At 56.8% G+C, this 27,742-nt stretch overlaps 1 protein-coding gene across 8 annotated transcripts; it reads left to right on the top strand.

The window, feature by feature from the left end:
• The first annotated feature begins 442 nt into the window (after nt 1-442).
• SLC4A2 (solute carrier family 4 member 2) lies at nt 443-27,742 on the top strand. Of its 8 annotated transcripts, none has more exons than XM_058179296.1 (24): nt 443-865; nt 6,710-6,853; nt 10,640-10,779; nt 13,552-13,726; nt 14,042-14,301; nt 14,405-14,526; nt 14,848-15,068; nt 15,618-15,754; nt 15,954-16,134; nt 17,842-17,977; nt 18,222-18,402; nt 20,201-20,324; nt 20,420-20,604; nt 21,125-21,350; nt 21,635-21,856; nt 22,115-22,263; nt 22,482-22,676; nt 22,841-23,044; nt 23,192-23,281; nt 23,454-23,620; nt 23,730-23,983; nt 24,143-24,312; nt 26,853-27,026; nt 27,120-27,742. In XM_058179296.1, the coding sequence occupies exons 3-24, from the start codon at nt 10,726-10,728 to the stop codon at nt 27,198-27,200; spliced, it is 3,708 nt and encodes a 1,235-aa protein (XP_058035279.1). In that variant the 5' UTR covers nt 443-865; nt 6,710-6,853; nt 10,640-10,725; the 3' UTR covers nt 27,201-27,742. The 8 variants fall into 8 exon arrangements, with proteins under 8 accessions (XP_058035279.1, XP_058035271.1, XP_058035275.1 ...); XM_058179288.1 differs by having other exon boundaries at nt 445-865; nt 14,393-14,526; nt 27,120-27,741; XM_058179292.1 differs by having other exon boundaries at nt 445-865; nt 6,710-6,795; nt 14,393-14,526; nt 27,120-27,741.

The raw sequence follows: 27,742 nt of genomic DNA on the forward strand, positions 1-27,742 counted from the left end.
GCAATTAAGCCCGAGATTTATGTCCCTAAGCGAGATGTTAGGAGTTAAAGGAGTTTTGCCCCGCCTTGCCGTCTTTGTTGAGTGACTGCAGTGGTTCAGTGGGTCACAGGGTTGTTTAATGAGTGGGGCTTCCCTCTTGACTTGTCAGACGGTCGCTAATGGAGACATGGCGGCCGTCGTAAGTAAAACCAATTGTCAAGCATCTGAATGTAAATCATGACCGTGGAGAGTGCCGCAAGAGTTGTGAGTGTGAAATAAGGTTCTAAGTCACATTCACTAAGTGAACTGTCATAAAGTGAGGATTACCTGTAATGATAAATAGGAAATTGGTCCCTTCCAACTCTTGTGATTCTGTGATTCTGGGCGCCTCTTGCTCAAGCAGGAGACCCTTACAGAATTAGAGAGTTGGAAGGGACCTTGGAGGTCATCTAGTTCAACCCGCTGCTCAAGGCGAAGACCTGCCCTAGAACATTTCACCTGATCCAAATTTAGACACTTGGCAACTGATTCCTATTTACGACCGTCGCTCTGTCCCCGTTGTCGCCTGATCTGACATTGCGACCTTCTGACCACCAAAGTCAATGGGGGCGCTGGTTAAGCCCGCTTCGCATAATGACGACGTTACTCCCTGATCCACCACAAAGAAATATTGCGCTCACCAAGAGACGATTTGGGCGGGGTGCGTGTGTCGTACGTCGAGGACTATCTGCCTTCAAGAGGGCGGGGCGAGGTTTGCCCCGCCGTGCACGTGGCGAAGGCTGAGCTCCATCGGCGCATGCGCGGCTACAGCAAGCGCTAGAAGGTCGGAATTGGAGGGGCGGGAGTCAGCGGGTTCGATCCCTGCTTCCCCGAGCTGTCGGATCGGGTGAGTGGCAGTCGCGGGTGCGAGGACCGAGGGGAGCGGGCGTCCAGATGAAGAGATCGGGGGTCGGGACCCTCAGCGACGGAAGTCTGGGTCCCCGGAGAGGAGAGCCTCCTCCTCTTTGTGTGTGTGTGTGTGTGCGTGCATTGCGGACCCTCGACCCAAATGCGTCGGAGATACGTCGGTGCTCCTCCGCCGGGAAGAGCCCGGAGTTACGACCCCGGGCGGCCGATCGGGCGCGTGACCGGCTTGCAGAAAGCCCCCCCTCCCCAACCCCTCCCCTGAATTGGGAAGGGAGGGCGTGGGAACGGTGCGGAGGCAGCCGGGCGGGTTCGGGTGGGGCTGGCTTTGGAAGCCGCGGGCAGCGCACCTGTCCAGGGAGGCGTTGCGTAATTATGGTCCCTCCCCCCCACGTCCCCAAAGGGGACTCGCCCGGGCTGCCCCCACCGCACTTTTGCCCGGAGGGGCTTCATGGAAAGCAGCTCGAATCGGCCCATTCTCTCTTCCCTCTGGCTGGAAAACCAGAGTCCCCTCCCCACCTCCTCTAGGCTCCGGAGGGTGGGATGCCTAGCCCTCCCCCTCCGCAGCCCCCACCCCACTTTCCCCTCCCGGAGGGGATGCCTGGCCGGCAGCCCGCTCCCCCTCTGCCGCCTACCGGACTTCCCTGGGATGCCTGGACCGAACTAGCTGAGTGTCCAGCTGATCTCCCTACTGGTGAAGGATGCTGGGAATTGTAGTTCCGCAGACCCCCCAGGCTTCCAGGAGTGTTGGGCGGGGAGGGAGCCAGGGGTGCTTGATAGACACCCTCCCCCACTCCTTCAGAGCCGGATTTGCTCCGCTGGTGCGGCTGGATTTGGGACTGTCTCCCCCCCCCCCACGTCCCAAGGTTTGGGGGTCCCTTGGCAGACGCGGGGGGTGGGGGGACGGACAGACTCCATTATGAGTCTCTGCCGCGGGGAGGGGGAGGCTGCAGTCTGGAGGGAAGGGGGGTTCTTTGGGGTGGGAGGCTTGGTCCTATCTTCCCCACCCCCCACCCCCTACCCCATTCAATGCAGGTCCTGCGGATGGCATTTGCCCCCAGGGCAAATGTTTTGTCTGCTTTGCCACCTCCAGATTTGGGGCCGGGCTGGTTGCGGCTAGCCAACCGCCCTGTGAGCCCCCCCCCTCATTCCCACCCCCACCCCCCAAGAGAGATGCTTTTGATTTCTCAGAGAGTTTGCAACATCTTTTTCATCCTACTGCCACACGTCAGTTTCCTCTACTGCTGTTGCTGACGCCGAAGCCCTCTAGTATCCCAGAACGGGTGTCAGCCCCTTCCTCTTCTTCTGAAGCCCCTCCTGGGATGGGGGAGCCCCTTCTTAACCTCTCCCCTGTACCCCAACACCCCCCTACCCCCCATCTGAACCCCAATTGGTGGTTGGCTCTCTCGGGCTGCTGTGAGGGTCTCACAGTCCCTGATCTCCCCCATCAAGGCCACCAGACGTTCTCAGGAGACCCAACATTGGTTGGTGGGTTCTCCCCCTCTCCTCCTCGCAGGCTAGGCTCTTGCAAGGATTGGGGGGCACTCTTGAGGTTCTCTAGTCCAGTCCCGGCTCAGAGGGGGAATCCAGGTAAAAGCAATGGAGTGGAGTGGAATGGAACGGAATATGGAATGGAATGGAATGGAAAATAGAAAATAGAAAATAGAATGGAATAATAGAATATAGAATAGAATAGCTAGAAGGGATCTTGGAGGTCTTCTAGTCCAACCTCCTGCTCAAGCAGGACAATGGCCCTTTCGAGAAGAGGTGCCCGCATGTGGGGTCTTTGGGGCTGAGCTGCTCTGCCCATTCAGAGGCGTCCTCTGGCAATTGAGGGGGGTATCCGATTGAGCGAGGAGGGGGGGCAGGGCCCTCTGCAGGATTCAGCTTGGTGCCCTGACCATCCTCTGTGCCTCCACTTCTCACAACGCGGAGCGATTGCTTTTCTGAGTTCAAAATTGCTTGTTGTCATCTACAGGTAGTCCTCAAACGTACAACCGCAATTAAGCCCGAGATTTATGTCCCTAAGCGAGATGTTAGGAGTTAAAGGAGTTTTGCCCCGCCTTGCCGTCTTTGTTGAGTGACTGCAGTGGTTCAGTGGGTCACAGGGTTGTTTAATGAGTGGGGCTTCCCTCTTGACTTGTCAGACGGTCGCTAATGGAGACATGGCGGCCGTCGTAAGTAGGAGCCAATTGTCAAGCATCTGAATGTAAATCATGACCGTGGAGAGTGCCGCAAGAGTTGTGAGTGTGAAATAAGGTTCTAAGTCACATTCACTAAGTGAACTGTCATAAAGTGAGGATTACCTGTAATGATAAATAGGAAATTGGTCCCTTCCAACTCTTGTGATTCTGTGATTCTGGAAGCGCCTCTTGCTCAAGCAAGAGACTAGATGACCTCCGAGGTCCCTTCCAACTCTATTTTCTATGATCTGTCAGGGTCTCATGCTTGAAATGGAGGTTGGAGTAAATGACCTCCGAGGTCCCATTTCTGCCATTCTATGATTTTGTAAGGATCTCCTGCTTGAGCAAGGGGTTGGGCTAGATGACCTTCAGAGTCCCTTCTAACTCTGTGATTCTGTAACTCTTTAAGGGTCTCCTGCTTGAACTGGAGGTTGGACTAGATGACCTCCGAGTTCCCTTCCAGCTCTATTCCGGTTTATTTATTGTTTGGGGGGAAAGCAAGAAAACAGCTGGCTTCCCGGCTTTCTTTTGCGCGAGGTCGCCAAGGTCAGGGCTAGAGGCTACCTCGGTCCAGCAGCCACTGAGAGGAGGGGGGGGTGTCACGGGAGGAGGGTCTGACTCATCAGTGCGCCCGCCAATGGCCAATTCTGGCTAACCAGTGAGTCAGATCACCCAGAAGCCAAGTCCAAATTGTGGTTGCATAGTTCGGGCCCCAGGAGGGAGGGGGAATAAGGGCGGAGGGGGAGGCTAAGCCCTTCCCCTCGATACAGGAAGTCCTCGACTTACGACGGTTCTGAAAGTGTCCATTCCGCATTGCGACAGCCCTGGAGCAGTTCGTATTTACAACAGTTGCAGCATCCCCAAAGGAGGGGACTCGTGTGGTTCCAAATCTGGGAAGCCAGATTCCACTCACGAACCTGGTGACTCAGTAGACAACCGCAAGGGGATTCGCTTAATGACTGGGATCAGAAAGAGTGTTGAATGGGACCAAAGTCCCTGAACCTGTGTCTCCCTTAACAACAGGTATTGTTAAGGTTCAGCTGCGGTCGTAAGACGAGGATGCCCCAAACCTCCAAGCACCAGTGTGATGGCATCCACTGACACGGCTAATGTGCTGGGATGGGGGAGGCAGAACCTGATCCACCTCCTGGCGCATCCATTCCTCCCCTCCAAGACTCCCTCCCCAATCCCCCCATCGGATTAACCCTGTGCTGTCTGGCCTTCTCTTTCAGCCCCCACCCCCAACACATCCCACTTTTCCCTCCTTTGAACTGGGGCCTTGACAGGATTTGTGTGGGTAGATCCCAGATGGGGCAGGAACACCACTTTGAGGGTCCTTACTGGGTCTCTGGGCATGGGGGAGGAAGGGGGGAGCTAGGTAGATGCAGACCCCTTCCCTGGGGTCTAACTTTGGACCTTTGTTGGCCTCTGGAACTACTTGCCACTGGATGTTAGCAGCTGCAGGGTTTCAAAGTGGGGTGTTTGGAAGCGGCTGTTACTTTCCCTTTCTCCCTCCTTCTCTCCACATCGGGGTCTGTCCCACTGGGTGTCTTTTGGGGCGAGGGTTGCGTAAGAGAATCACAGATTTGGAAGGGACCTCGGAGGTCATGTAGTCCAGCCCCCTGCACCCAGTTAGCACCGGGCATCCTATCAAGAGGATGGGGGGATCAGCTCAAGGCCTGAATGGATTTGGGGTGGGAGTCTTCCATGCATCCCACCTTTTTAGAGATGGAGCTGGAAAGTTTTCGGCATTCATTTGGGAGGTACGCAAGCGGAGGGGCAGTGGGCAGGCCCTCGGGGGTAGCTGGCTGGATCAAAGGGTCAGACTGGAAGACCTCCAAGGTCCCTTCCAAGCATGTTGTTCTAATTTGGGGAGGGGTCTCACCGGCTCCACTAGATCTGTGGGGCGGGGAGAGGGTCAAGAGAAGACCCAAACGCCCTCTGGGGTCCAGCCAGGCACTATGGGGAGGAGGCACAGAGACCCTCCCCATTTCTTTTTAAGCCCCTGCCTGGAGGGAACTCTTAATGGGGGGGTCTCAAGGGGTGGGCTTTCTTCATATCCCCCTGTGTGTTTATCTAGATGTGTTTGTGGGTAGGAACATGCGAAAGGGAAGTTTGGTGGAGTGACTTTGAAAATATTGGTGGTCCTCGACTTACGATGACACTTCGTTTAGCGACCGGCACTGCAAAGTGGGACTTACAACCCCTTTTTCAGCCAATCAATCAGTCGCAGTTGGAAGGGACCTCGGAGGCATCTAATCCAGCCCCCTCACTGTATACCATTTCACATAATCAAAACTCAGAAGCTTGGCTTCTCGACTCATATATGTGACGGTCGCATATAGGGTGACCTTCTGACCAGAAAAGTCAAGTCCCCTTCCATTAATGACCGTGTGACTAACTGAAGTGATTCCTTCAATAACGGTGGCACACATGGTGGCAAAACTGGGACAAAAAATGTCCTGGAGGAACCGCTGTCTCACTTAGTGATGGAAATTGCGGTCATTCAGTCGAGGACTCCCCTTAGGAAGGGCCTGGCCCACCCACTTGGGTCAGACGAGGCCCGGGGAGGGGCTGGGAGGCAGGTAGCCCCCTCCCTCTTCAGGGGTCGCTCCAGGGAGGGGGCAAGGGAAGAGGTGGGGCTGAGGGGGCTCTCTTGGTCTGGCACCTGCTGGAACCAAGGCTGTGGTGGTGGGGGGGGCAGAGCAGCAACTTATGGGAGAGGCTGGTAGAGAGGCAGGGGCTTCTGTCCGTCACCCCTGACTGGCAGAGCGGGCACCTTCCATCCCAGTCCTGTGCTCACCTTATCTTGCCCCCCCCCCACCTGGTTAAAGGAGAGGGGACTGGACTGAGTGCTCCGCCGGAAATGGGGGGTAGAAGACCTTCCTAGCAGGCAGCAGGGACAGGTGGCCACGGCTCTGGCATCAGACTATAAAGGTGCCGTTTGGGCCCCCCTCCCTCCTTCCCTGTCGGCTTGATAGGTGCCCAATATGGGGAGGGGGGGCAGACTACCCAGCCCACCCCCACTTTGCCAGTCTGCCACCCTTCTGAGGCCTGGCAGGGGGCATTCTTACGAAGGGGGGGGGAGCCTGAGGCTGTAACCATCTGTTGGCAGCATTGAGGGGCCGGGCATCTCCTCTTCCCTGGGGCAGTGAGAGGGGGGGTTACCAGGGGGGGGGCAAGTGAAGGAAAGTGAGAGTGCCCTGGGAGAAGAGTGGCACATACCTGGACAGGCAGAAGTTCCTCCGGGTGGGCAGAGGGCGTCCTGGGATGGAGGAAAACAACTCCCCCTCTGCCCACAAGCCGAGTCCTCCCCTTCCCTTTCCTGGGAGGGGGCATCGGGCGGCGAGGGAGGGAGGAGGGGCCGGGCAGTGTGGCGGCCGCTGCAAGCGAGAGGGGCTTAGGAGGCTAGAGGGGGGCCCCAAAAAGGGCATTTTGCTGACGCCACAGAAGAACAAAGACGCCGTGCAGCACCCCTCTTGCCCACCTGGCTATCCAAGCCTGTCGGGTGGGACGCTGCTTGCTGCTGCTGTGCCAGGGAAGGCTGGAGGCAGGTGAGGGTCTCGTTTTGTGGAGGGGTGTGTGTGTGTGTGTTAGCTTCCTCCTCACCCTCACTCTTGAGCCGACCTTTTGTCTTGGCACAGGCACCACGGCTGGATGGCTGGCTGATGGGGGGGGGCACGGTGCCCGGTGTGCTGCTGCCAGTCTCCGAGGCCAGCCGGTGCTCTGGGTGAGTCGGACGTGGCACCTGGCACCCTTCGCAGTGGCGGGAGCCCAGGGAGCGATGGGTGAGTTGGGATGGCAGGCGTCCCGGCCCGCCTGGTCCTTCCCACTGCTGTGATGCCCCGTTGGCAGACGGGCACTGGGCTGCCAGGGTGAAAACAGAACATGGGAACCCAATAGGTCAATTTGTGGAGGGGAGAATTCCCTGAGGGTCTTGGGGTCCTTCGCTTTTCCTCTCCGGCAACAGTGGGCATGCTTAGCTGGCCTGGCTTTAAGTCAGGTCACACTCAGGTAGGTGCCCAAACAGATTGGCATGTTCCTCTGGTGGCTGTGCCACCCTCCCCCACCCCCTACCTTTTCCAAGCCAGGGATTGAGTCTGAGCCCCCCCCCCCTCCTTCCCTCCTCTTCAGGGGAAGCTGGCATCCCCCTCCAAATTTCAGCATCACCGGTTCTTCCAGCCTGGCCAGGACAGGAAGTGCCAAGCATCGGGCATCTAGGAGGTTTGGGTACCACCACATGGATGGACAGATTTGGGCATGGGGGGGTGGGGGGTCTCTGAGTGCCAGAAGGGTCTTCCTTTCCCTTCGGCCTTGGCAGAGCTGATCCTGCAGGTGGGAGACGGGGGGGGGGCTGCCAGAATGGCTCCCACATAGGACGGGGCCCTTCCCACTGCCCAGGCGCTTCCTGCCTCTGGACTGTTGTGGTTTCTGGTGATTTACTCTCAGTTGTGCTGGAGGGGGGGGGATTGTGGAGAGGGCTATTTTTAGCAGGCCTGGGTGACTCCAGCTCTGCCTGGGTGGGCTGCCTTCCCCACAACGCGACGTCTGTCCTCCTGTCTAAAAAGAGTGCCCACTTCCAGAGGTTGGTGCCCACGTGTGCAGAGACTGCCTCGCTGTGCAGGGAGGGGGCATCAAGGCTCCCCATCTAGAGAGGCTGGGATGTCCCCCACCTGCTGGGGATACCATTACTCCCTCCCCAGCAGCCGGGGCAGGAAGCCTCTTGGCCCGCGGGCACCTCTCGCCAGCCATGCCAAGGAACTGAGCCAGCCAGTCCACGGTTACTTTCTATGCTCTGTTACTGCTTTGGTGGCGCCAAGCAGCCATGGTGGTTCCCCTTGGCATCTTGGCATTGTTTCTAGGAAGGTCTGTTGGCAGAGCAGGCACCATCCTGGCAGCAGCTTTCCCACCCCCCCACCCCAGCGCACCCTGGCTGCCATGGGCAAACTGGGGTGCCAGGAAAAGCACCAGGTGGGGAGCCCCAGGCAAAAGCCAGGAAGGGTCTGGCATGGAAACCTGTGCCAGCTGGGAAAGAGAGCCGTCAGTTGGGGTCTTTCTGAGGCAGCGGGCATCAGGAGGGATCGAGCCAACAGGCCCACTGAGTGGCAGGAGGCCACCGGATGCCCCCACAGCCCCTTCCCCATTCTCTTCCCTCTAGGGCAGGGTAGGGAGGCTTCACTGTGCTCGGGGCTGGGCTCTTGAGTTGGCGAACCTGACGCCATCACTGTTCTCCACTCCCACCCACCCAAATTTGGAGAGCACTCTGTCGCTGCTGGAGCCGGGCATTCTCTCTTTGCCAAGAAGGAAGGAGGCTCCTTTGGGAGCGGGGCGGGAAGACGGTGAGACCCTCACCCTGTCTGCTCCCTCTGCCCCTCCCCCACAAGGGGGAGGGCATCCTCAGGAATCTGGAGCGGTTGGAGCGGAGCCTCCTGGGTGGCAACTCGGTGCCCATAATCGCCTTAGCTGGGCCAGCTGGGACTCGTCCCTGGAATGCAGCTGCAGGGTTGCCAAATCCTTCTTCCTTCCCCCCCCTCCCCACAGTTCTCCCCCCTTCCCCAGCTCCAAGATGGCACCAGAGGGGGCAGAAGGTCTCGTGACAAGGAAGCATCCCTGCCTTCCCTCTCCTGGCCCCTGGAGTTGGTGCCAGGTTGAGAGAGGGGCAACCCAGACTTTGCTAGGCCAGCGAGGAGGGTGGGCACAAGAGGTTACCCTAAGTTGGGAGGGAGGGGATGTCCCCCACCCAAGTCCTGCTTCTGGGGTGACCTGTGATGCCAGCCTTGTGGCCTTCAACAGGTGATACCAGTCTGGGCTGCCAGGCCCCCCTCCCTGTCCCTGCCCAGTGGCATCTGAGCTAGAGCCAAGGGCCCAATCCCCTTCCCTGTATTTGGGGAGGCAGTTTTGCCTCCCCAAAGGGAAGGGAATGCAAGAGGGTGCAGCAGATGTGGGTGCCTGTGGGGGCTGGGGGGGCATCCCTGGTATCTGGAAGGGCACCGGAGCCAGCCTGATCTTTTCCGTCGGTGGTTGTGTTCGTGGAAATTCTGTGCCATGGTTGGGGTGGGTGGGTTTATGGCATCTTCCCCCTCTCAGTTCCCAAGCGAATGAGCTAAGGTCTTGTGAGGGCGAGTCACCCGCTGGCTGCCCCTTCCGCTTTCCCATATGCCCTTCCATCCCAGGACATAAAGTCTCTGGGGCAGTTGTGAGGCAGAGGTGAGTGACCGGGAGGCAGTTGAGCTCCCTGGTTTTTTTGTGGGTTTTTTTGGTGGGGGGAGATGGGGGTGAGGCCAGCCGATGGGTTATGGGCTGGGGTCCTGCAAACGCTGGCGAGAAGTCAGCCAGACTGGTTAGCAAAAGGCACTCTGCATATGCACAGATGTTGCTTTCCGGACGAAAAGGTAGTGACCTTTGTGCTGCTCTGTTCTGGCTGAATCAAACCGCCCGCCCGCCCACCAGGCGCAGGGTTGATTTTGGCGCCTGCCGGGAGGGAGTAGAAGGGCCAAGACAAATGTGGACGCAGCCCTCACCCAGCGGGTGGGTGGAGGGGAGAGGCAGCGGGACAGGATGAGGGGAATCCACCAACCGGGGCTTATGGGTGGGGTCTTAGTTCCCCTGAGGAGGGGGCTTCTGGTTTTGGTGCCCCGAATTGCCTTGCTGCCAGCTTCTAGATTTTTAGGTTTCTAGGTTTTCCCCCCAGCTGTCCTCCACACACTGCCCGTCCTGGAGGGGTGTGTGCCATCCCCAAGGGCTGGCACTGGGGCAAGGAGACCTCTTTTGCAGGGGCATTTGGGGGGGGGGCAAACAGGCATTTTGCAGCCCGTCCGTCTGGCTAGTTTGACTCCTGGCAGCGTGGTGCCCAAGGGAGCTGGGCAGGCTGTTTGGGAGGGGGGGCAGCGGAGGAAAGCCACCTAATCCCTTCTGAAGCCTGTCCCGCACTCGTGACCCGCTGAAGACTGGAGAGCCAAAGTCCACCGGTTAATGATTGGCAGCAAAGGGCCTCCCCCATCCTGACTGGCAACACCCTCCCTGCTGGCCAGTGCCTATGACTGCGGGCAGCCTAGGCCTTCACACGGTTGTTGGGGGGGTTCATTTATTTGGGACCCCCATGAATGGGTCCCATGAACCTTAGCCCCCCAGGGCCTGCTTCCCCATTGCGTGAGGGGAAGGGAAGGGATGCAGCCCAGCCCCTTCCTCTTACTCTATCCGCTGACCTGTTGGCACAGACCAGCTGGCATGGGGCAGCTTCAAGGCAGCAGCCGGTTTTAAGGCCACTTCTCCCTGGGTGCCAACCATTTTGGAGAGGGGGATTCAGTCAATCGCCCAACACGTCCCATGGATCAGATCCATGCAGCCCCTGTGACGTGGCCACCTCCACGCATGTGCCAAACTCCCATCTTTGGCCGGAGAATTTTAAGACAGCTCGGTCTCTGCCGGGTCCCTAGGATGGGGATGGTCAGTCTGCCAAGCCAGAAAGAGGGTCCGGTGGCCCCTTCTCTTTCCAAATTGGCTCTCTGGACCCCTGGGAGGCGGTGGGGAATTGGGTGCCCCCCCTCCCTACTGACCGTACTTCTCCCGTGCAGGTTATGGTGCCGCCACTCCTTCCTCTGAGCCCTAAGGAGAACGAGAAAGGATAAGGGTCGGGCTCGCCCTCCAGGAGGAAGTTGCCATGAGCCGCAGCCGGGCCGAGCACCGTCATGTCGTCTCCAGCGCCTCCGAAGGGGTGAGTCACCCTCCACTTCCCGGGAGTGGGGGCTTGGATTCGCTGGGTCTGGCATCTCTAGCACGTTTGGGGGGGTCTCAGGGCGGTTGGCCCCAAATGCCGAGGAGCAGAAGAAGGGGGAGGTCAGAATCAGGGCCCCAAGCCGGCTTTCCTTCCCCCCCCCATACACCCGTGGGTCAAGGAGCAGAGGGGCTGCCCACCTCCCCTCTCCCTGTTCTATTTCCCCAAATATGTGGGGAATGCCCTGGGGAAGAGCCAGAAGAGACCCCCATTGAGTCTCTGATCTGTGGGGTGAGGAGGGGGTAACTGGGATGTGGGGGGGGGAGTCCCGAGTCTGGACTGCTGCCCTTCTCACCCCTCCGGAGCAGCCCTAGGAGACCATCCTTCAGACCACACATCCCTTCCTCCTTCCCTTCCCCATTGCCCAGCCTGGATCCCAGAGGTCATCTAGACCAAGCTAGCATCCAATAGATGGAACTCTTGGGGGGGGGGTTCCTCCCATTGGGCTGTTTGTGGGGCTTGTGAAGGTCAAGCCACCCAGGGAGCTGCTGCTTACACACAGAGTGGCCCGAGGCAGAACGGGGGTGGGGGCAGGCACAAGGGGGCCTTTCTTTGGGACGCAGATTTTCCTGGGCTGAACTGGGAGCTGCCCCATCAGGCACCCTTGGATGAGGGGGGGGGAATGTGGTGGCTGGCTGTGTGTGGAGGTCTTGATCCATAGCCCTGGCAGCCAGAAAGAGATAGGGACCCGAATTTGGCCTGCCAATTCCCCACCTCCACCCCTGGTCCCTCATCTTAGTCATTGATGAAGCTATTGAAGAGTCCTGGGCCTAAAATGTAACCTTGTAGTAACCTCCTCTCCAACAGCTTACTCCCCTCCCTGTCGATCTAGTACCCTTAAGGACTACTACTTGAGTACAGTTTGTCTGCCAGATACAAATCCATCTGGTGGTGATGTGGTCCATCCCTCGTTTTTTCTACTGTACCAAGATGTCGATTGTGGTCTACTCTGTCAATGGCATTTTGCCGATCCATTAATTCATAGTCACTTTGTCAATGGCGTGATCTTGGGAAACTCCTCCTAGCTGCTTTGCTTGTTTTTAAGACCTTGCAGATCTGTCCTGATAAAAAGCAAATAAACAAACACCAGAACAGCCCATTAAAAGCAAGCAACCTTGGCAGAAAAGATTTAGAGCCAAGAACATGTAAGGGTGACTTTGGAAGGGTTTTGGAGCCACCTGCGTTGGGATGCCGGGTGTCCCTCTGTGGGACAGATTCCCCAAGTGCCCAGGAGCCCCCGCCCAGCCCCATGGATCCCTCCTTTGAATAAAAGCAAGAGGAAGGAAGCAAGGGAGGGAGGAGAGAAGAAAGGGGGAAGGAGAGAAGGAAAAGAAAGAAGGAAGGAAAAAGGGAGAGATGAAGGAAAGAAGGATGATGGGAGGAAGGAAAGAGAGAAGGAAGGAGCAGGGGGAGGGAGGAAGGGGAAGGAAGGAAGGACAAGAGGATGAGAGGAAGGAAGGAAGGAGAGAAGAAAAGGGGAAGGAGAGAAGGAAGGAAAGGAAGGAAGGAAAAAGGGAAGGATGAAGAAAGGAAGGACAATGGGGAGGATTGGAGGAAGGAAGGAGAGAAGAAAAGGGGAAGGAGAGAAGGAAGGAAAAGAAGGAAGGAAAAAGGAAGGATGAAGAAAGGAAGGACAATGGGGAGGATTGGAGGAAGGAAGGAGAGAAGAAAAGGGGAAGGAGGGAAGGAAGGAAAAAGGGAGGGATGAAGGAAGGAAGGATGAGGGAGAAGGAAGATGGGAGGAAGGGAGGGAGGATGGAAGGAGAGAAGAAAAATGGAAGGAAGGAGGAAAAGAGGGAGGCCAAGCAGGGCACAAGGTGGGTGCAGAAGTGAAGCTCCCAGTGCAGAGCAAGGCATGCCTGGGATGGGAGAAGAAAGACGAGCACTCCCAAGCCCATGTGCCCCACCTCTGACATTGCCAGGAGGCCTTTAATCCTTTTGACCCGGGGAGCCTTTTTAGCGCACCAGGATCGCTCGGCTGGGTTCACAGCCACCCCCCGCCCCATAAACAGAAGCTAAAGAGCCCGCTCTTTAGGTGCTTTCCTCTAATTTGGGGTGTGTCTGTGTGTATTGCACTCTGCATGTGCTCAGAGGCTTTTTAGAGGCAGCTCCCGGAGGGAGGGGCTGACTGGAGCAGGAGGGGGGTTCCCTCCCCAATAGGTGGCCCTTTGGCTCTTGCAGCTGGGGAGGGAAGGGTGTTTCTTGGGGGTGGGGCCACCCCTTCTTCCCAGGTGATCTGGACTGTGACCCAGCAGCGAAGCCCTGGGGTCGGTTCCGAGTCCCGCAAATATTTGGGACGGGGATGGAAGGAAGGGGGGGGGATGGAAGAAGGGGGGGACCCTGGCTTTTCCCTGCATGGCTGGAGACCTTGTGTGAGTCACCTTGAGCAGGGAGGGGAGGCGGTCAGGACGGGCCAATCTGTGCCGGTGTCGGCTGGCTCGAGGGGCGCACTAATCAGTCAATATTTGGAGTGGCACGGGACACGATGGAGCCGCCGGCCACCCGTGGACGGCCTGACCTTCCCCCTGCTGCCCACTGCCAAATAAATCCCGCGACCGGCCCACAGCTGCCTTTGCTAGCTGGAGCTGCATGGCTCAGGTAGGCAAGAGTCTTGGGTGGGTCCCTTGCCCGCTCTCTGCGCATCCCTTTCCCCCCCACCCAAAACTTGCGTGGAGTGCCAGTGTTGAAGGGTTTTGTGCGCTTGCTTGGCAGCCGGAGCACCCCGCATCTCCCCCCTTTGCGGGGCCACAGGAGGAAGAGGAGGAGGAGGAGGAGAAGGACCTGAGCCGGGCATTGCGCGTGGAGCGCTTTGAGGAGCTCTTGCAGGAGGCGCACCCGCGGGGTGTGGACGAAGCCGGACGGAGCTACAGTGAAGAGGATTTTGAATGTAAGTAGATGGAGAGGTGGTCTTTGGGACAAGGAGGGAAAGAGGGGGGACAACTTTTCCAAGCCCCCCCCATGATGGGGATGGGGGTGGTCTTTGGGCAGGGAAGGAAAGAGGAGGGCAGTTTTCCCAGTCCCCCAGTGATGGGGAGGGGGCGGTGGTCTCTGGGGCAGGGAAAGAAAGAAGGGAGAAGCTCTTCCCAGTGAAGCAGAGATGGGGAAGGATCAGCAGTGTGATGCAAGTGCGGAGGGGTTGCCCTGTGTCTTGCGGCCAGGGAGAGGACGTCTGTGGGAGTCACAGCCCCTGCCTCTTCCACAGACCACCGCCAGTCTTCCCGTCATATCCATCACCCGCTATCATCCCACCTGCCCTCCGAGGGCCGGCGGAAAAAGGGCTCGCAAAGCAAGAAAAAGAAGAAGACCCCCAGAGCCCGGGCCTCGGTAGCCGGAGAGACCCCTACCATTGAAGAGGAGGCGGAAGGGGGCCAGGAAGAGGAAGGGGAGGATGACACCTGCGACACAGAGACCGAGCCCACCCCAGAGGAGCTGCTGCCAAACAGCTCCCCTGAGGGCGTGCAGGTAGGGGTGGATGGGGAGTGGGTGTCTGGGGGGGAAGGAGGGAAGGGGGAACCATCCTACCCTGGAGCTGACCTCCTTTTGGAACCTCCAGTTCTTCCTGCAGGAGGATGACGCAGAACGGCAGAGTCCCCTCTCCGGAGAGCCAGCTGGGACCGCCGCTCTGCCCTCAGGGCCAAGGGCTGATGCCGGGAGTCCCCAGGCAGTGGCGGGAACTAAATCAAGCAGGTAAGGAGACCCGAGGCAGCTTTGGGGAAGGACAGGGCGAGGGTCCTTCCGGATTGCAGAGTTCGGGACGTGCAGGATAGGCCAAGGGGGCTTTCCTGGGTGGGGAAAAGAAGTGGTATGAGGGCAGGAGTGGCAACTCTGCTTTGGAAGAGCTGTGGGTGTCGTGGGCTCTTTCTTCCCCTATTCGATGAACACAGTGCCACCTGGGGAGCCAGGGGAATGCCAGGGTCTCTGTTGGGCATCTAGAGGCAAAGAAAATGGGGGTCAATCCAGGACAGGATTACTGGGCCTGGGTTGCTGAGATGGGCCTATGTCTTGCAGCTCCGACCTGGAGGACTCTGGGGCCACTGTGTTGGCCGAAGGCGTCTCCCCTCCCGAACGCCCGCTTTCCAAATCACAGCTGGGCCACCGCAGCTATAACCTCAACGAACGCCGACGCATCGGCAGCATGACGGGCATGGAGCAGGCGCGGTACCAGAAGGTGCCCACTGATGAGTCGGAGGCCCTGACTTTGGCCTCGGCGGATCTGGATTACATGAAGAGTGAGTCAGGCCGGGAGGGCGGGAGAGCTGGTTTCTGGGCTGCGGGCCAAGTGGACATGGCTGGGGTGGTCGTAAACAGCTCAATGTTGCTCGTGTCGAGGGGGGCCTGTAGTGGTCTGCGGGGGGAGGCTAGAGGAATCCTTTGTCTCCATGGGACAGCGGTGGCTCCTCTCTGACTCCATGATGACCCTACAGATCTAAGGCTGACTACATTTGGGCCCAGATGTCCGCCACCAAGTTTTAGATCAGTTGTGGGGCTGAGGCGCCAGGGGCCGTTCCTTCACTGCTTTCAGGGTAGCCTTGCGGGCCAGATCTAAGCACATTGTGAACTGGATCCGGCTCCTGGGCCTTGAGTTTGATATCCCTGTTCTACGCCCTCTGTCCGCGTGGAAAGTGTCATCTCTTGCCTGGAAACTGAGTGCCCAGACCTCATTCCTTGTTGCGGTTTGGGCCGTGAGCGAGGATCGCCGGGGGATTTCCTAGGAAGGCCTTGTGGGGGGTGGGTATCTGGCTGTTAGTGTCCATCCTCCCACCAATCCTCTACCGCAGGCCACAGGTTTGAGGACGTGCCAGGCGTGCGCCGGCACCTGGTTCGGAAGAGCACCAAAGGGCAGGTGGTGCACCTGGGCAAGGACCGGCAGGAGGCCAGCGCCCGCCTGCGGAAGCAGGACCGGAAGCCCCACGAGGTGAGGGGGCGGGGGGGAGGAGGAAAAATCTGGGCTTGGGAGGGAGGGCGCTCAGCTTTCTGCCTGTGGCTAACCTCGGAAACCGAGGCCTTGAAACTGCTGTCGGGGCATTCTGGTCCACCCGCCAGACTGGAGGGGGGTGTCTTGCCAGTTCCCCCCATCTGAGCATTGCTCTTGCCCCCCTCCCCCTCCGACACAGGTCTTTGTGGAGCTGAACGAACTGATCCTGGACAAGAACCAGGAGCTGCAATGGAAGGAGACGGCCCGTTGGATCAAATTTGAGGAAGATGTGGAGGAAGAGACCGACCGGTGGGGGAAGCCCCATGTGGCCTCCCTCTCCTTCCGAAGCCTGCTGGAGTTACGCAGGACCCTCGCCCACGGTAGGCAACGGGGCAGGGGGGGCGTTCTTGGGTCCGAGTGGGCGGTGAGGGCTGCTCCCCACTGGGGTTTTTCTCCAGAATGGAACAGACCCGGAATGCTGCTGCCAGTTCAGAGGGGCAGGGGCGGACTTTGGCTGTGCTCTCTGGGTCCAGAGTCTCTTTTGTGGGGGATACATAATCAATCACTCAATGTACATCTTTTGTGTCGTCTTGTTCCTCCAATACTAATCATTTCATAATATATCATTTCATTTATTGTAACATTTCTCCCACATTTCTTGCTTTACTATTAATACATTTATCTATCTTCTCTCCCCTCTTTCTTCTTCTCTTTTCTTTTTTTAAAACTTTTTTATTGTTTTATTGTGATACACAATCTGACACACACACAACATACAACATATAAATATCTACTATTTTTAAACAATGTTTCTTAGTGGTCTTTCGCTTTTATACCTTCCCCCATATCTCATTTATTATTATTTTTTCTTACCCCATTTTCTTTATTTACATTATCTAATACTAATAGCTTTACTTTTCTAGATTCTTATATATTTATTATTTACATATTGTACATTTCTAATTTCTCCCCTTTATTTTTTTTCTTCTTTCCTTGTTTTATTACAACATTACCCTATATACATCTCTTCTCTAACCAACAGTAAAATTGTCCCCATATCTTAAAATATTCCGATTCCTCTCTTTCATTAATTGTCAAAGTCAATCTATTCATTTCTGCACAATCCAATATTTTCTTAATTGCTTCTCCCTCTGTGGGGATTTTCTCTGCTTTCCATCTTTGCGCAAATACTGTCCTCGCTGCAGTTATTACATGTATCATCAAATATATGTTTTCTTTATTAATTTTCTCTGGTAGGATACCCAATAGGAACAGTTCAGGTTTTAGTTGTTGTATCATTTCTTCTAACCATGTTTTAATTTTAATCCAATAATTTCTCGCGTCTGGACACATCCACCACATATGATAATACGATCCTGGTGTATGATGGCATTTCCAGCATTTAGCTGATTTATCTTTAAACATTTTTGCCAATTTTTCAGGTGGCATGTGCCACCTGTAAAACATTTTATATCGTTTCTCCTTATATGCTGTGGACATTGTTAATTTGTAATTTCTTTCTCATAGCTGCTGCCATTTTTCTAACTCAGTTGAATATCCAATTTTTTTTTGCCCAAGCTATCATTGTAGGGTCCAGAGCCTCTTGTGCCTGCTTTGCGACGCTGCTTCTGGCTCCTTGTATGGTCCAGATTGTGGGAGGGGCCAGGGGGAGGGGCCGTTTTGGTATTTTGCTCCAAGCACCTGGATGAAAAAAGGGAAGGGGAGGGGAGGGGAGGCGGGCAAGAGGAGTGGGGTGGAGGCTTTGCTGAGAAAACCGGTTCCTTCTGCCAGTTGGGAGATTCTGGAATTGGGGTGGGTGCAGAGCTGAAAGTGAGCCTTTCCACCAGGCTGGTACAAGGATTAATGCAGGAGGGAAACTTAGGCTGGAGGTTGATCAGACTGCCTTTGAATCAGTTATATGTCCAGGACGGAAGGACGAAGGGACCGGGAGCAGCTGACACGGGCGGCCAATGGTCCCCCCCACAGCATGAGTCCTTCTCACCCAGGGAGCCAACCGTAGGACCCCTGGCAGCAGGTGCGGCTGCTCAAGAGTGCCCGCCCGCTTTCCCCCCTCCTCTCCCCTGCAGGTGCAGTCCTTCTCGACCTGGATCAGAGGACGCTGCCGGGGGTGGCCCATCAAGTGGTGGAGCAGATGATTATCTCCGACCAGATCCGTGCTGAGGACCGCGCCAACGTGTTGCGGGCACTACTGCTTAAGCATAGGTGAGTGTCTTGGGCTTACCCCTGTCCGGCCGAAGGTTGAGGAGAGACGGAGGCAGCGTCACACAGCTAACTCTGCCTTGGACCCAGCTGAAGGACCTGGAATTCTCGTCCGGACCATGAGGGTCGCTCGTCTGGGCACTAGTTTCCCCAGAGCCCCTCTTTCTTCCTGGGGTGCTGCCAAGCAGGGGGTGCCGGAGACGCTGGCCAAGGCACAGCTTGATGCATAAGCCGGTCTCTCCTGCAGTCATCCCTCCGATGAGAAAGAGTTCTCCTTCCCTCGCAATATCTCGGCCGGCTCGCTCGGCTCTCTGCTGGGTCACCATCACAGCGCCAACCATGTCGGAGAAGGCCCCGAGCCCACCGTCACTGATCCACTCATTGGCCCTGTGGGTGAGCATGAGACGCGGGTGGACATTGAGAAGGAGGTGAGCTTTCATGGAGATCCCCTGCCTGGTCCAAGGGGCAGCCGACTTGCCCGGACCCTCTGGGTGAGGAAGAGACACGCTCCCTGCCCGTGAGACAAGGAGGGAGAAAGAGAGAATCGGCTGGGGTGGGGGTGGGGCAGACATGGCAGCTGGCCTTCTAGGTGGGAACGGCCAAAGAAGATCTGACATTAGAATAGAGCAGACCCGGGTTCAAGACCACCACCAATCGTAGCCCACAGCTGTCCAAACAAATGAATTGTGGTGATAGGATCTTTGTAGTTCCTACAAAGGGAGGGGACGTCCCTGGTGGTCTCTGAGCTTGGTGGTTCTCTTGCAGACTTTTTGGGACCCAGCTAGGTAACACTTACGGGACCGCCTGCTGTTACCTTATGCCTCCCACTGACCCATACGCTCTCACAGAGAGGGTCTTCTCAGGGTGCCGTCCGCCAAGCAATGCTGGCTGGCGGCCCCCAGGGGAAGGGCCTTCTCTGTTGGAGCACCTACCCTCTGGAACGACCTTCCCCCCCCGGTTTGCGCCAAATATCTGACCTTCGGACCTTTCGTCGGGAATTAAAAACTCATTTATTCATTCAAGCGGGACTGGACTGATTTTTTAGATTTTTTAAATTTCTAAATTTTAAATTTTTAAATCTTCTGTAATTTTATATGGGGTATTTTAGGTTGGTCAATTTGACGGTTTTAATTCGGCCACTATTGAATAGGTATTTTAAATTGATTTTTAACTTTGTATACTTATTGCTTTTTATCTTGGCTGTACACCGCCCTGAGTCCTTCGGGAGAAGGGCGGTATAAAAGTTTAATTAATAAATAAAATAAATAAATAAATAAATAAATAAACAAACATCATTAGTGCTAGAAGGGAGGGGGATTGAGGAGGGAAAGAGGAGGAGGAGGAGGACTGGGGGGTCGCTGGTGGTCTCTGAGCTAAGTGGTTTTCTTGCAGACGTTTCGTGACCCGACTAAGTAATGTTCCCAGTGCAAGAAAGGCGTTTCGAGACCAAACCTTTTTAGCGCTTGATGATATTACCTAGCTTGGCAGTAAAATGCCTGCAAGGAAAGCAACCAGCTCAGAGAGCACTAAATAAATTGTGACGGATGTTGAGATCAGGGGGCTCTTGTTCAGGGAGGTGGGTTCAAGCCCCGCTCGCCCCCTTCCCCTCCCCCCATGGGTCGCTCCAGCAGAGAAACCTCTGGGCGGGAGGAGCTATAAATTTAGTTGAGCTGCATTGTTGACCTGAAAACCCAGCACAGGATGAGAAAGTGGAACAGGAAATGTTTTGAGTCCCAGGAGAAGCCTTGCAGTAAAATTACAGCTAGTCCTCGCTTAACAACAGGCATTTTTATGACTGCTCAAAATTCTGAGACCCACAGAATAGGTGCTCATTGCCAGACAAGCAGCCCTGACCACCGTAAACAATCTGGGACACCCCAACCCCAAGGTTCCATGACCCCAGGATGGGCCACGGCATTCAACGGTCCCATGACTGCAGTTCGTGATGCTTTTTCCCGGTTTTGGCCATTTATGCCTGAGAAGGCTGTTGGACCAATGACCTCCAGGGTCCCTTCCAACTCTGATTCTGTAAAGGTCTCTTGCTTGAGCAGGGGGTTGCATTAGATGACCTCCAAGGTCCTTTCCAACTCTTGTCATTCTGTTATTCATGAGCTTCTTACAGGAATCAGGTTTGGGGGCTGGGGAAGAGTTGAGTGGTATCTGGGGGAGCACTGATGGGGCATCCAGCAACCAATGGATTCCGGGTCCCATCCTCCCCTCCTGTAGACCCTGCAGAAGGAAGTGGTCTCCCCTGTTCTGTCCGGCACCATCACTCGCTCCAAGTCGAAACATGAGCTGAAGCTGCTAGAGAAGATTCCAGACAATGCTGAAGCCACCGTAGTGCTTGTGGGTAAGGAAATTGAGGGGTGACAGGAGACTCTAGCCCCTGGAGGACTTGGGGGGGCAGGCCTCGACAAACACTCCACACCCGTCTTCTCCCTGCAGGTTGTGTGCATTTCCTGGACCAGCCCACCATGGCCTTTGTGCGGCTGCAGGAGGCTGCCCAGCTGGACGCCGTCCTGGAGGTGCCAGTGCCGGTACGCTTCCTGTTTGTGCTCTTGGGCCCTAGCAGTGCCAACATGGACTACCACGAAATCGGGCGCTCCATCTCCACCCTGATGTCTGACAAGGTAAGTGCCATCCTAGGACCCGGCGCTCGGGGCCTTCTGGCAGGGTCTAGGACAATTTGCCATGGCCAACTTGCCGTGGCTAACACACTGTGGCCAACTCTTCATGGCCAACTGTCTCTGGCCAAATTTCTATGGCCAACTCCCCATTGGCAACTCGCCACAGCTATCTCACCCCAGGACAACTTGCTGTGTGACAAGAATTACAGTAATATGAAAAAAATGTTGGATTAGAATGATTAAAGAACGGATACGAGTTGGCTGCAGAGATTTGGCCACAACAAGTTGGTTGCGGTGAGTTGACCATGGTGAGTTGACTGTAACAAGTTGGCTATAGCAAGTTGGTGGCAGAGAGCTGGCTGTGGCAAGTTGGCCGTAGCAAGTTGGCCATGGAGAGTTGGCTGCGGAGAGTTGGCGATAGCAAGTTGGCCGTGGTGAGTTGACTGGAACGAGTTGGCCGTGGCGAGTTGGCCACGGCAACTTGTCCTGACTACAACCGTCCCCTTCTGCATTTGGTCCCCAGCAATTCCATGAAGCAGCTTACTTGGCCGACGACCGGCACGACCTGCTGCAGGCCATCAATGAGTTCCTGGACTGCAGCGTGGTGCTGCCGCCCTCGGAGGTGCAGGGTGAGGAGCTGTTACGGAGTGTAGCGCACTTCCAGCGGGAAATGCTACGCCGGAGGGAGGAACAGGAACGGCGGCTGATGGCCGGGGCAGCCCTGGAGCCCAAATCACCGGAGGAGAAAGGTAGGCTAGGGAGAGGATGGGGTGGAGGCTGCAGATCCTTGCTTTGGCTTCAGCCATTTGTGTATGTGTGTGTGTGTGTGTGTATGTGTGTGTGTGTGTGTTCTGCTCTGGTTCCTCTGTTTCTTCTGTCCACACATAAGGCAGACCGAGGTCTGTTCTGGGAAATGTCAAGTGCTCATTGGCCCAAGAGCTTCTCGCAAAGCGAGCTCTTGTGATCAGAGAGGGGTGGGAAGTGGGGCTCTGGCAGGCCTCACTCTCCCTGATTCCCTGTCCGCATCCCCCAGCCTTGCTGAAGCTGAAGGTGGAGGAGGAGGAAGAAGAATTGGAGGCCGATCCTCTTCAACGCACTGGCCGACCTTTTGGGGGGCTTGTCCGGGATGTCCGTCGGCGTTATCCCAAGTATCTCAGCGATTTCCGGGATGCCCTGGACCCTCAGTGCCTGGCGGCTGTCATTTTCATCTACTTTGCGGCCCTCTCACCAGCCATCACCTTTGGGGGGCTGCTAGGTGAGCAGGGGGTGGCGGCGCTGGATTCGGGGCCACAGGGGAGGCAAGGGAGCTGGGGCTCAGGGCCCTTGGAGCTGGGGCTCAGGACCCTGGGAACCCTGGGAACCCTGAGACCCTGTGCTCCACTGTTGTCTCTTCCAGGTAAAGCGGAGTCCCTGTCTTCTGCACGCCTGGGGCTGGCTCAAGGGGCCATGGGAGGCAAGGGAGCTGGGGCTGGGGACCCCCCTAAACTTAAGCTCCCCCCTCCATCTCTTCCAGGCGAGAAGACCGAGGGGCTAATTGGGGTCTCGGAGCTGATCATTTCCACGGCCATTCAGGGCGTTCTCTTCTGTCTCCTGGGAGCTCAGCCACTCCTGGTCATCGGCTTCTCAGGGCCTCTCCTGGTTTTTGAGGAAGCCTTCTTCACGGTGAGTTTGGGGGCTGCCCAGATTTTTGAGGGGTGTCCATTCAGATGCAGCCCCTCTGCCGCATTCCCTAGATCGGAGGCGAGAGGCTCTGGGACAACTCTCGGCACCTTGGGAGCAGGGGGCCCCTCGACGTCACTCCCCCGCAGCTCGCCCCTCCTGATCCCACAGAGGCAGCCCATGGACAGCTGGGTCTTTGTCCTCTTTTTGCCCGTGGGCAGTTCTGCACCTCGCATGGCATGGAGTACCTGGTGGGCCGCGTCTGGATTGGCTTCTGGCTTATCCTGATCGTGTTGGCCATTGTGGCCTTCGAGGGCAGCTTCCTGGTGCGCTTCGTCTCCCGCTTCACCCAGGAGATCTTCGCCTTCCTCATCTCCCTCATCTTCATCTACGAGACCTTCTTCAAGCTCATCAAGGTGACCAGAGTGGGGAGAGGGTCCCATGGCCAAGACATGGAAGGGGGGACACGGACGGAAACTCAAGCAGGCTGGTTGGGAAGGGGCCCCTTGGTGGCAAGATGGCCCAGAGGTTTCTCCTCCAGGTGACGCCTGAACCCCTTCTCTTCCCTCCTTCCGCTCAGATCTTCCAGGCGCACCCGCTGCACGGCTGCGGGAATGGCACCAGCGACCTTCTGGGACTAGAGAACGGAACAATCAGCCGCGATGCTTTGGAAATGACCGGCCAGCCCAACACGGCCCTCCTCTCACTGGTGCTGATGGCTGGCACCTTCTTCATCGCCTTCTTCTTGCGGAAATTCAAGAACAGCCGCTTCTTCCCCGGCCGGGTGCGTGGCCTGTACCAGGGATCCCGGAGGTGGGGAGGGTCTGGGGGAGGCTCTTGTCAAAAAATGGAAGCGATGCAGAAGGGGAGGAGGCACGACACTCCACGTGCGCTCAGAGGCCCCTATGGCTGAGCAGGTCTCTCCGGGCAGGTCCGGCGGGTGATCGGAGACTTTGGGGTGCCCATCGCCATCCTCCTCATGGTGCTGGTGGATTCTAGCATCCAGGACACTTACACTCAGGTAAGAGGGGGGTTCCTGGAGTCCCCTTTGGGCTTCCTCGCAAGGGAGCTGCTACCATGCAACCCCCTGCTCAGGCATGCGTCCTGGCTGGCTCACAAGACGTCCTGGCCAGATCCTAAGCAGCCCCTGCTTGCTCCCCACAATTCTTTTCTCCTGTTCTCCCCACATACAGAAACTGTCGGTGCCCAGTGGCTTCTCAGTCACATCCCCCGACAAGCGAGGCTGGGTGATCAACCCTCTGGGCAGCAGCGAGGCTTTCCCGGTGTGGATGATGGTGGCCAGTGTGCTGCCTGCCGTTCTGGTCTTCATCCTCATCTTCATGGAGACACAGATCACTACGTGAGTGTTGCTGGCCCGGGGTCCTCTTCCTACCCTCCCCCACTGGCCTTTGGGGCATACATGGAGAGGAGCCCCCCCACACACACACCACTTCCCCCTCTGCCCCCAGGCTGATCATCAGCAAGAAGGAGCGGAAGCTGCAGAAGGGCTCTGGCTTCCATCTGGACCTGCTGCTGATTGTGGCCATGGGCGGCTTCTGCGCCCTCTTTGGCCTGCCATGGCTGGCAGCTGCCACGGTGCGTTCCGTCACACACGCCAACGCGCTCACTGTCATGAGCAAGGCCGTGGCCCCGGGGGACAAGCCCAAAATCCAGGAGGTGAAGGAACAGCGGGTCACTGGGCTGCTGGTGGCTGTCCTCGTGGGTGAGTCTCTCTACTCCCCCGTTTATTGCAGGGTGGTTGACTGGCTTGGCCTACTGTTCACCCCCCTGTGCGCATGGCCTCACTGCTCACTCCGGCTGCTGGATTTGGAAGGAGGGCTGGTGGGGGGACTGAGTGCATCCTTCCTGCCCCTCCCACCAGGCTTGTCCATTGTGATCGGGGACCTGCTGCGCAGAATCCCGCTGGCAGTGCTCTTCGGCATCTTCCTCTACATGGGCGTCACCTCGCTGAATGGGATCCAGTTCTACGAGCGCCTCCACCTGCTGCTGATGCCCCCCAAGCACCACCCGGATGTGCCCTACGTCAAGAAGGTCAGGCTCCCCAGACGCAGGGCTGTCCCTGCCTCTGGGAGGAGGGTAGAGGCCTGTGGGTCCTGCTGTAGGGATGCTCTGCTTTTGTGATGCGATTCAAGTCATCTATCCGCCCCCTCAATTCTTTTCCATCCCTCCTTTCTCGTTCCTTCCTTTCTCCCTGCAAAGCCTCTCTCCTCCCTCTTTCTCGCGAGTGTCAGTCTCTCCTCTGGGTTCAACCCTTTCGGTGGTAATATTGGCATATTGGCACAGGCGTCTGTACCCGGCTCGTCTCCTTTGGCTGAACTACCAGCTAGGGGTGGTCTGACTTTGCTAAGCCCTTTCCAAGGGAGCTCTGCCCCTTTGGCCTTTTCCGGATCTGCCTGCTCTGCCGCCTGGAGGCAGCTGGCACATTCCTGACATGTCTGGGCTCCCCTCCCTTCCCTTTGCAACCCTTTTTCCAGCCAAAACTGCATTTCTTTTTACAAAGTGTTTACCTTGAATGCAAGCTTTTCCACCACACCTGGTTGCCACCTGTTTTTATAGATCTGCCGGCTTTGTCTCATGACTGAGCCATCTATTTGGGGGCACATACCACGGCTACAGCGATTCCTTTCATGCTCTCTTTGACATACACGTGAGTCGATAGGCTCCAAAAACCCCCCAGAGCCGACACAACCACACAGGTCTCTGGGATACACACAGACTAGCACTGTAAGGCTAGTAATTCACTGCTTGCTACTCGACTCTTTCCTCCTCCTGTACCCCGACTACATGTAATTTACAACCATTCAAAATGATGACGGCACTGAAAAAATGTGACTTGGGACCGTTTTGTGACCTCTGCGACAGCCCCACTCATTTGAGCCTCATTGCCCGTGGCCCCATTTGCACCAGGGTCACTATGAACGTGACGTTTGCACGTGCGTACACATGAACTTACGCTTGCCCCTCCCACAAAATCATCCTTTCTTTCCCCCCTCCCCCTACTCCAGGCCACCAACCCAGAAAGATTGGGGACCCCTTGATTAATCAATTTAGGTAAAAGGTAAAGGTTCCCCTCACACATACGTGCTAGTCGTTCCTGACTCTAGGGGGCGGTGCTCATCTCTGTTTCAAAGCCAAAGAGCCAGCGCTGTCTGAAGACGTCTCCATGGTCATGTGGCCAGCATGACTCAACGCCAAAGGCGCACGGAACGCTGTGATCTTCCCACCAAAGGTGGTCCCTATTTTTCTACTTGCATTTTTTTACGTGCTTTTGAACTGCTAGGTTGGTAGAAGCTGGGACAAGTAACAGAAGCTCACCCCGTTACGCGGCACTAGGGATGTGAACCGCTGAACTGCCGACCTTTCAATCAACAAGCTCAGCGTCCGATCTACTGAGCCACCGCATCCCTGTTTTAGTCATTTTAAATCATTTCAAATAATTTTTAAAAATGTTGTTATTCACATTCCACTTTGTCCTCCTTCTTCGGCACACTTTCTTTAAGGATTCTGTTCTGTTATTTTTGAGATATTAGTGTAACAGTTGTCCCGCAGCGAGTTGTTATAGCTCCTGCAGCAAGGTCACTTCACGACCGATGCCATTCACGCTGTGTCCAGGGAACACAACTGATGTGGTATTCTCGGGCTGGTGTCCTTGGGAGGCCACTGGCGGAAAAGATGTCCGTGGTTTGAGATCTGGCAGAGACAGACCCCAAATGGTGCCTGCCGAGGCTCTCACCCCGAATGGGGGCCCAGCTGGCTGGCCCTGCTTGGATTTATACACACACACCAGAGCCCCGGCAAGGGGCGCTTTGTCCCCCGTCCCATGAATCCCAGGATGAGTCCTGGGCATGATGGCCCTCCGGTCACCAGGGGAAACACCCACATACACACTCACTTTAAGTAGAGAATCTTCCTGGTGGGACGCTCTCCCTCCCCTTCCCTTGACCATCCATTGACTACGCGGTGGTTACATAGGAGGAAAGCGTCTTTCACAGGGGTTTGTGCTTTTCATGCACCCTCCAAAGGAGCCATGTTTGGCTTGCTGTTTTGTGTCATGTGTCTACGTGTGTGCGTGATGTCGCAGGTCTGGCTGCCTACACCTCCGCGGTGGGATTCAGCCGGTTCGGGAAAATCAGGAGTTAAATTGCTGGCTGGCTCCACCCTGCCCCGTCCCGCCCCTCCCAGGAGTCCCCACGTGCCCCATTTGGCTTCCAGGAGGCTGCAGGGAGGCCTACTAGGCCCAAAATGGGGCCCAGGGGAGGCAGTGTGTGTGTCCCCCAGCGTTTTTGCTCTCCGAGGGGTGCAGGAGGGCCGAGTGCTGCCTGTCACATACCTGGCCACACCCACTATGGTCACGTTCACCCAGTCAGTCATTAGGGCATAGAACCGGTTGTTAAAATTATTTGAATCCCACCACTGCTACACCTTTCTACCTCCGGCTCTCATCCCAACTCGCTGCTTGGCAGGGATGATGTCTGGAGTGGGGGGTCAAGGGGTGGAAGTGGGAAGAGCCTCTGCGCAACGGGGGGAACCAGGCCGCCTGCCCAACACAGCCTCCTTTCCCTCCTCCCCAGGTACGCACGATGCGAATGCACCTGTTCACGCTCCTGCAGCTGGCCTGCCTGGCCGTGCTCTGGGCCGTCATGTCCACTGTGGCCTCGCTGGCCTTCCCCTTCATCCTCATCCTCACCGTGCCTCTCCGGTTGTGCCTGCTCAGCCGCATCTTCACGGAGCGGGAGATGAAGTGTGTAAGTTTGGGGTGCAGAGGTGTGTGGGGAGGGCTGGTCCTGGAGGGGACCAAGCCCATCATCCATGCGGGTCTCTCTCTCTGTCCCCTGCAGCTGGACGCGGCCGAGGCAGAGCCCATCCTGGACGAGAGGGAAGGGGTGGACGAGTACAACGAGATGCCCATGCCGGTGTGACGAGAGAACGCTGAAACCTCAGATGCCGAGAGCTGACCACCCCCTCCTCTCACCCCAGTGCCTTTGCGTGTCAATATGGGAGGAAGGGCCGGTCTTGAGCCCCTCCTGATCCCTTGCGTGGTCTGTCTGCGGAGCAGCATCCCCTGCCCGGCGCCCCATCAGCCGCTGGAGAGCTTACGCGCATCCTTCAATTCTATGCACCAGCCTGAGGGGGGCGCGACCCCTCCAGGAAGGACCACGACTGCATTTAGGATCTCAATCCACAGCTTTATCAGAGGTGGGGGGCCGGAGAGAAATCGGTTGAGGCAGGACTGGGCCCTGGCGCCTTTGAGCCTCCCCAGCCTTCCCCCCCCCCCCCATTCAGGACAAGGAGAGCCAGCAGCAGGGAGTAGGCCCTAAGCCACAGGAGGGACCTTTCTTGGAGCAGGTACCTGCCCCCCCCCTTTTAATCCACCGGCCAGGCCGTGTTGAAATCGGGGTCCAGGGAGGAAGGAAGCAGAGACGGGAAACTTTGACAGATAATAAAATGGAGGGCTCCTGCA

This window comes from Ahaetulla prasina, chromosome 4, assembly GCF_028640845.1.
Source record: "Ahaetulla prasina isolate Xishuangbanna chromosome 4, ASM2864084v1, whole genome shotgun sequence".
Lineage (NCBI taxonomy): Eukaryota > Metazoa > Chordata > Lepidosauria > Squamata > Colubridae > Ahaetulla > Ahaetulla prasina.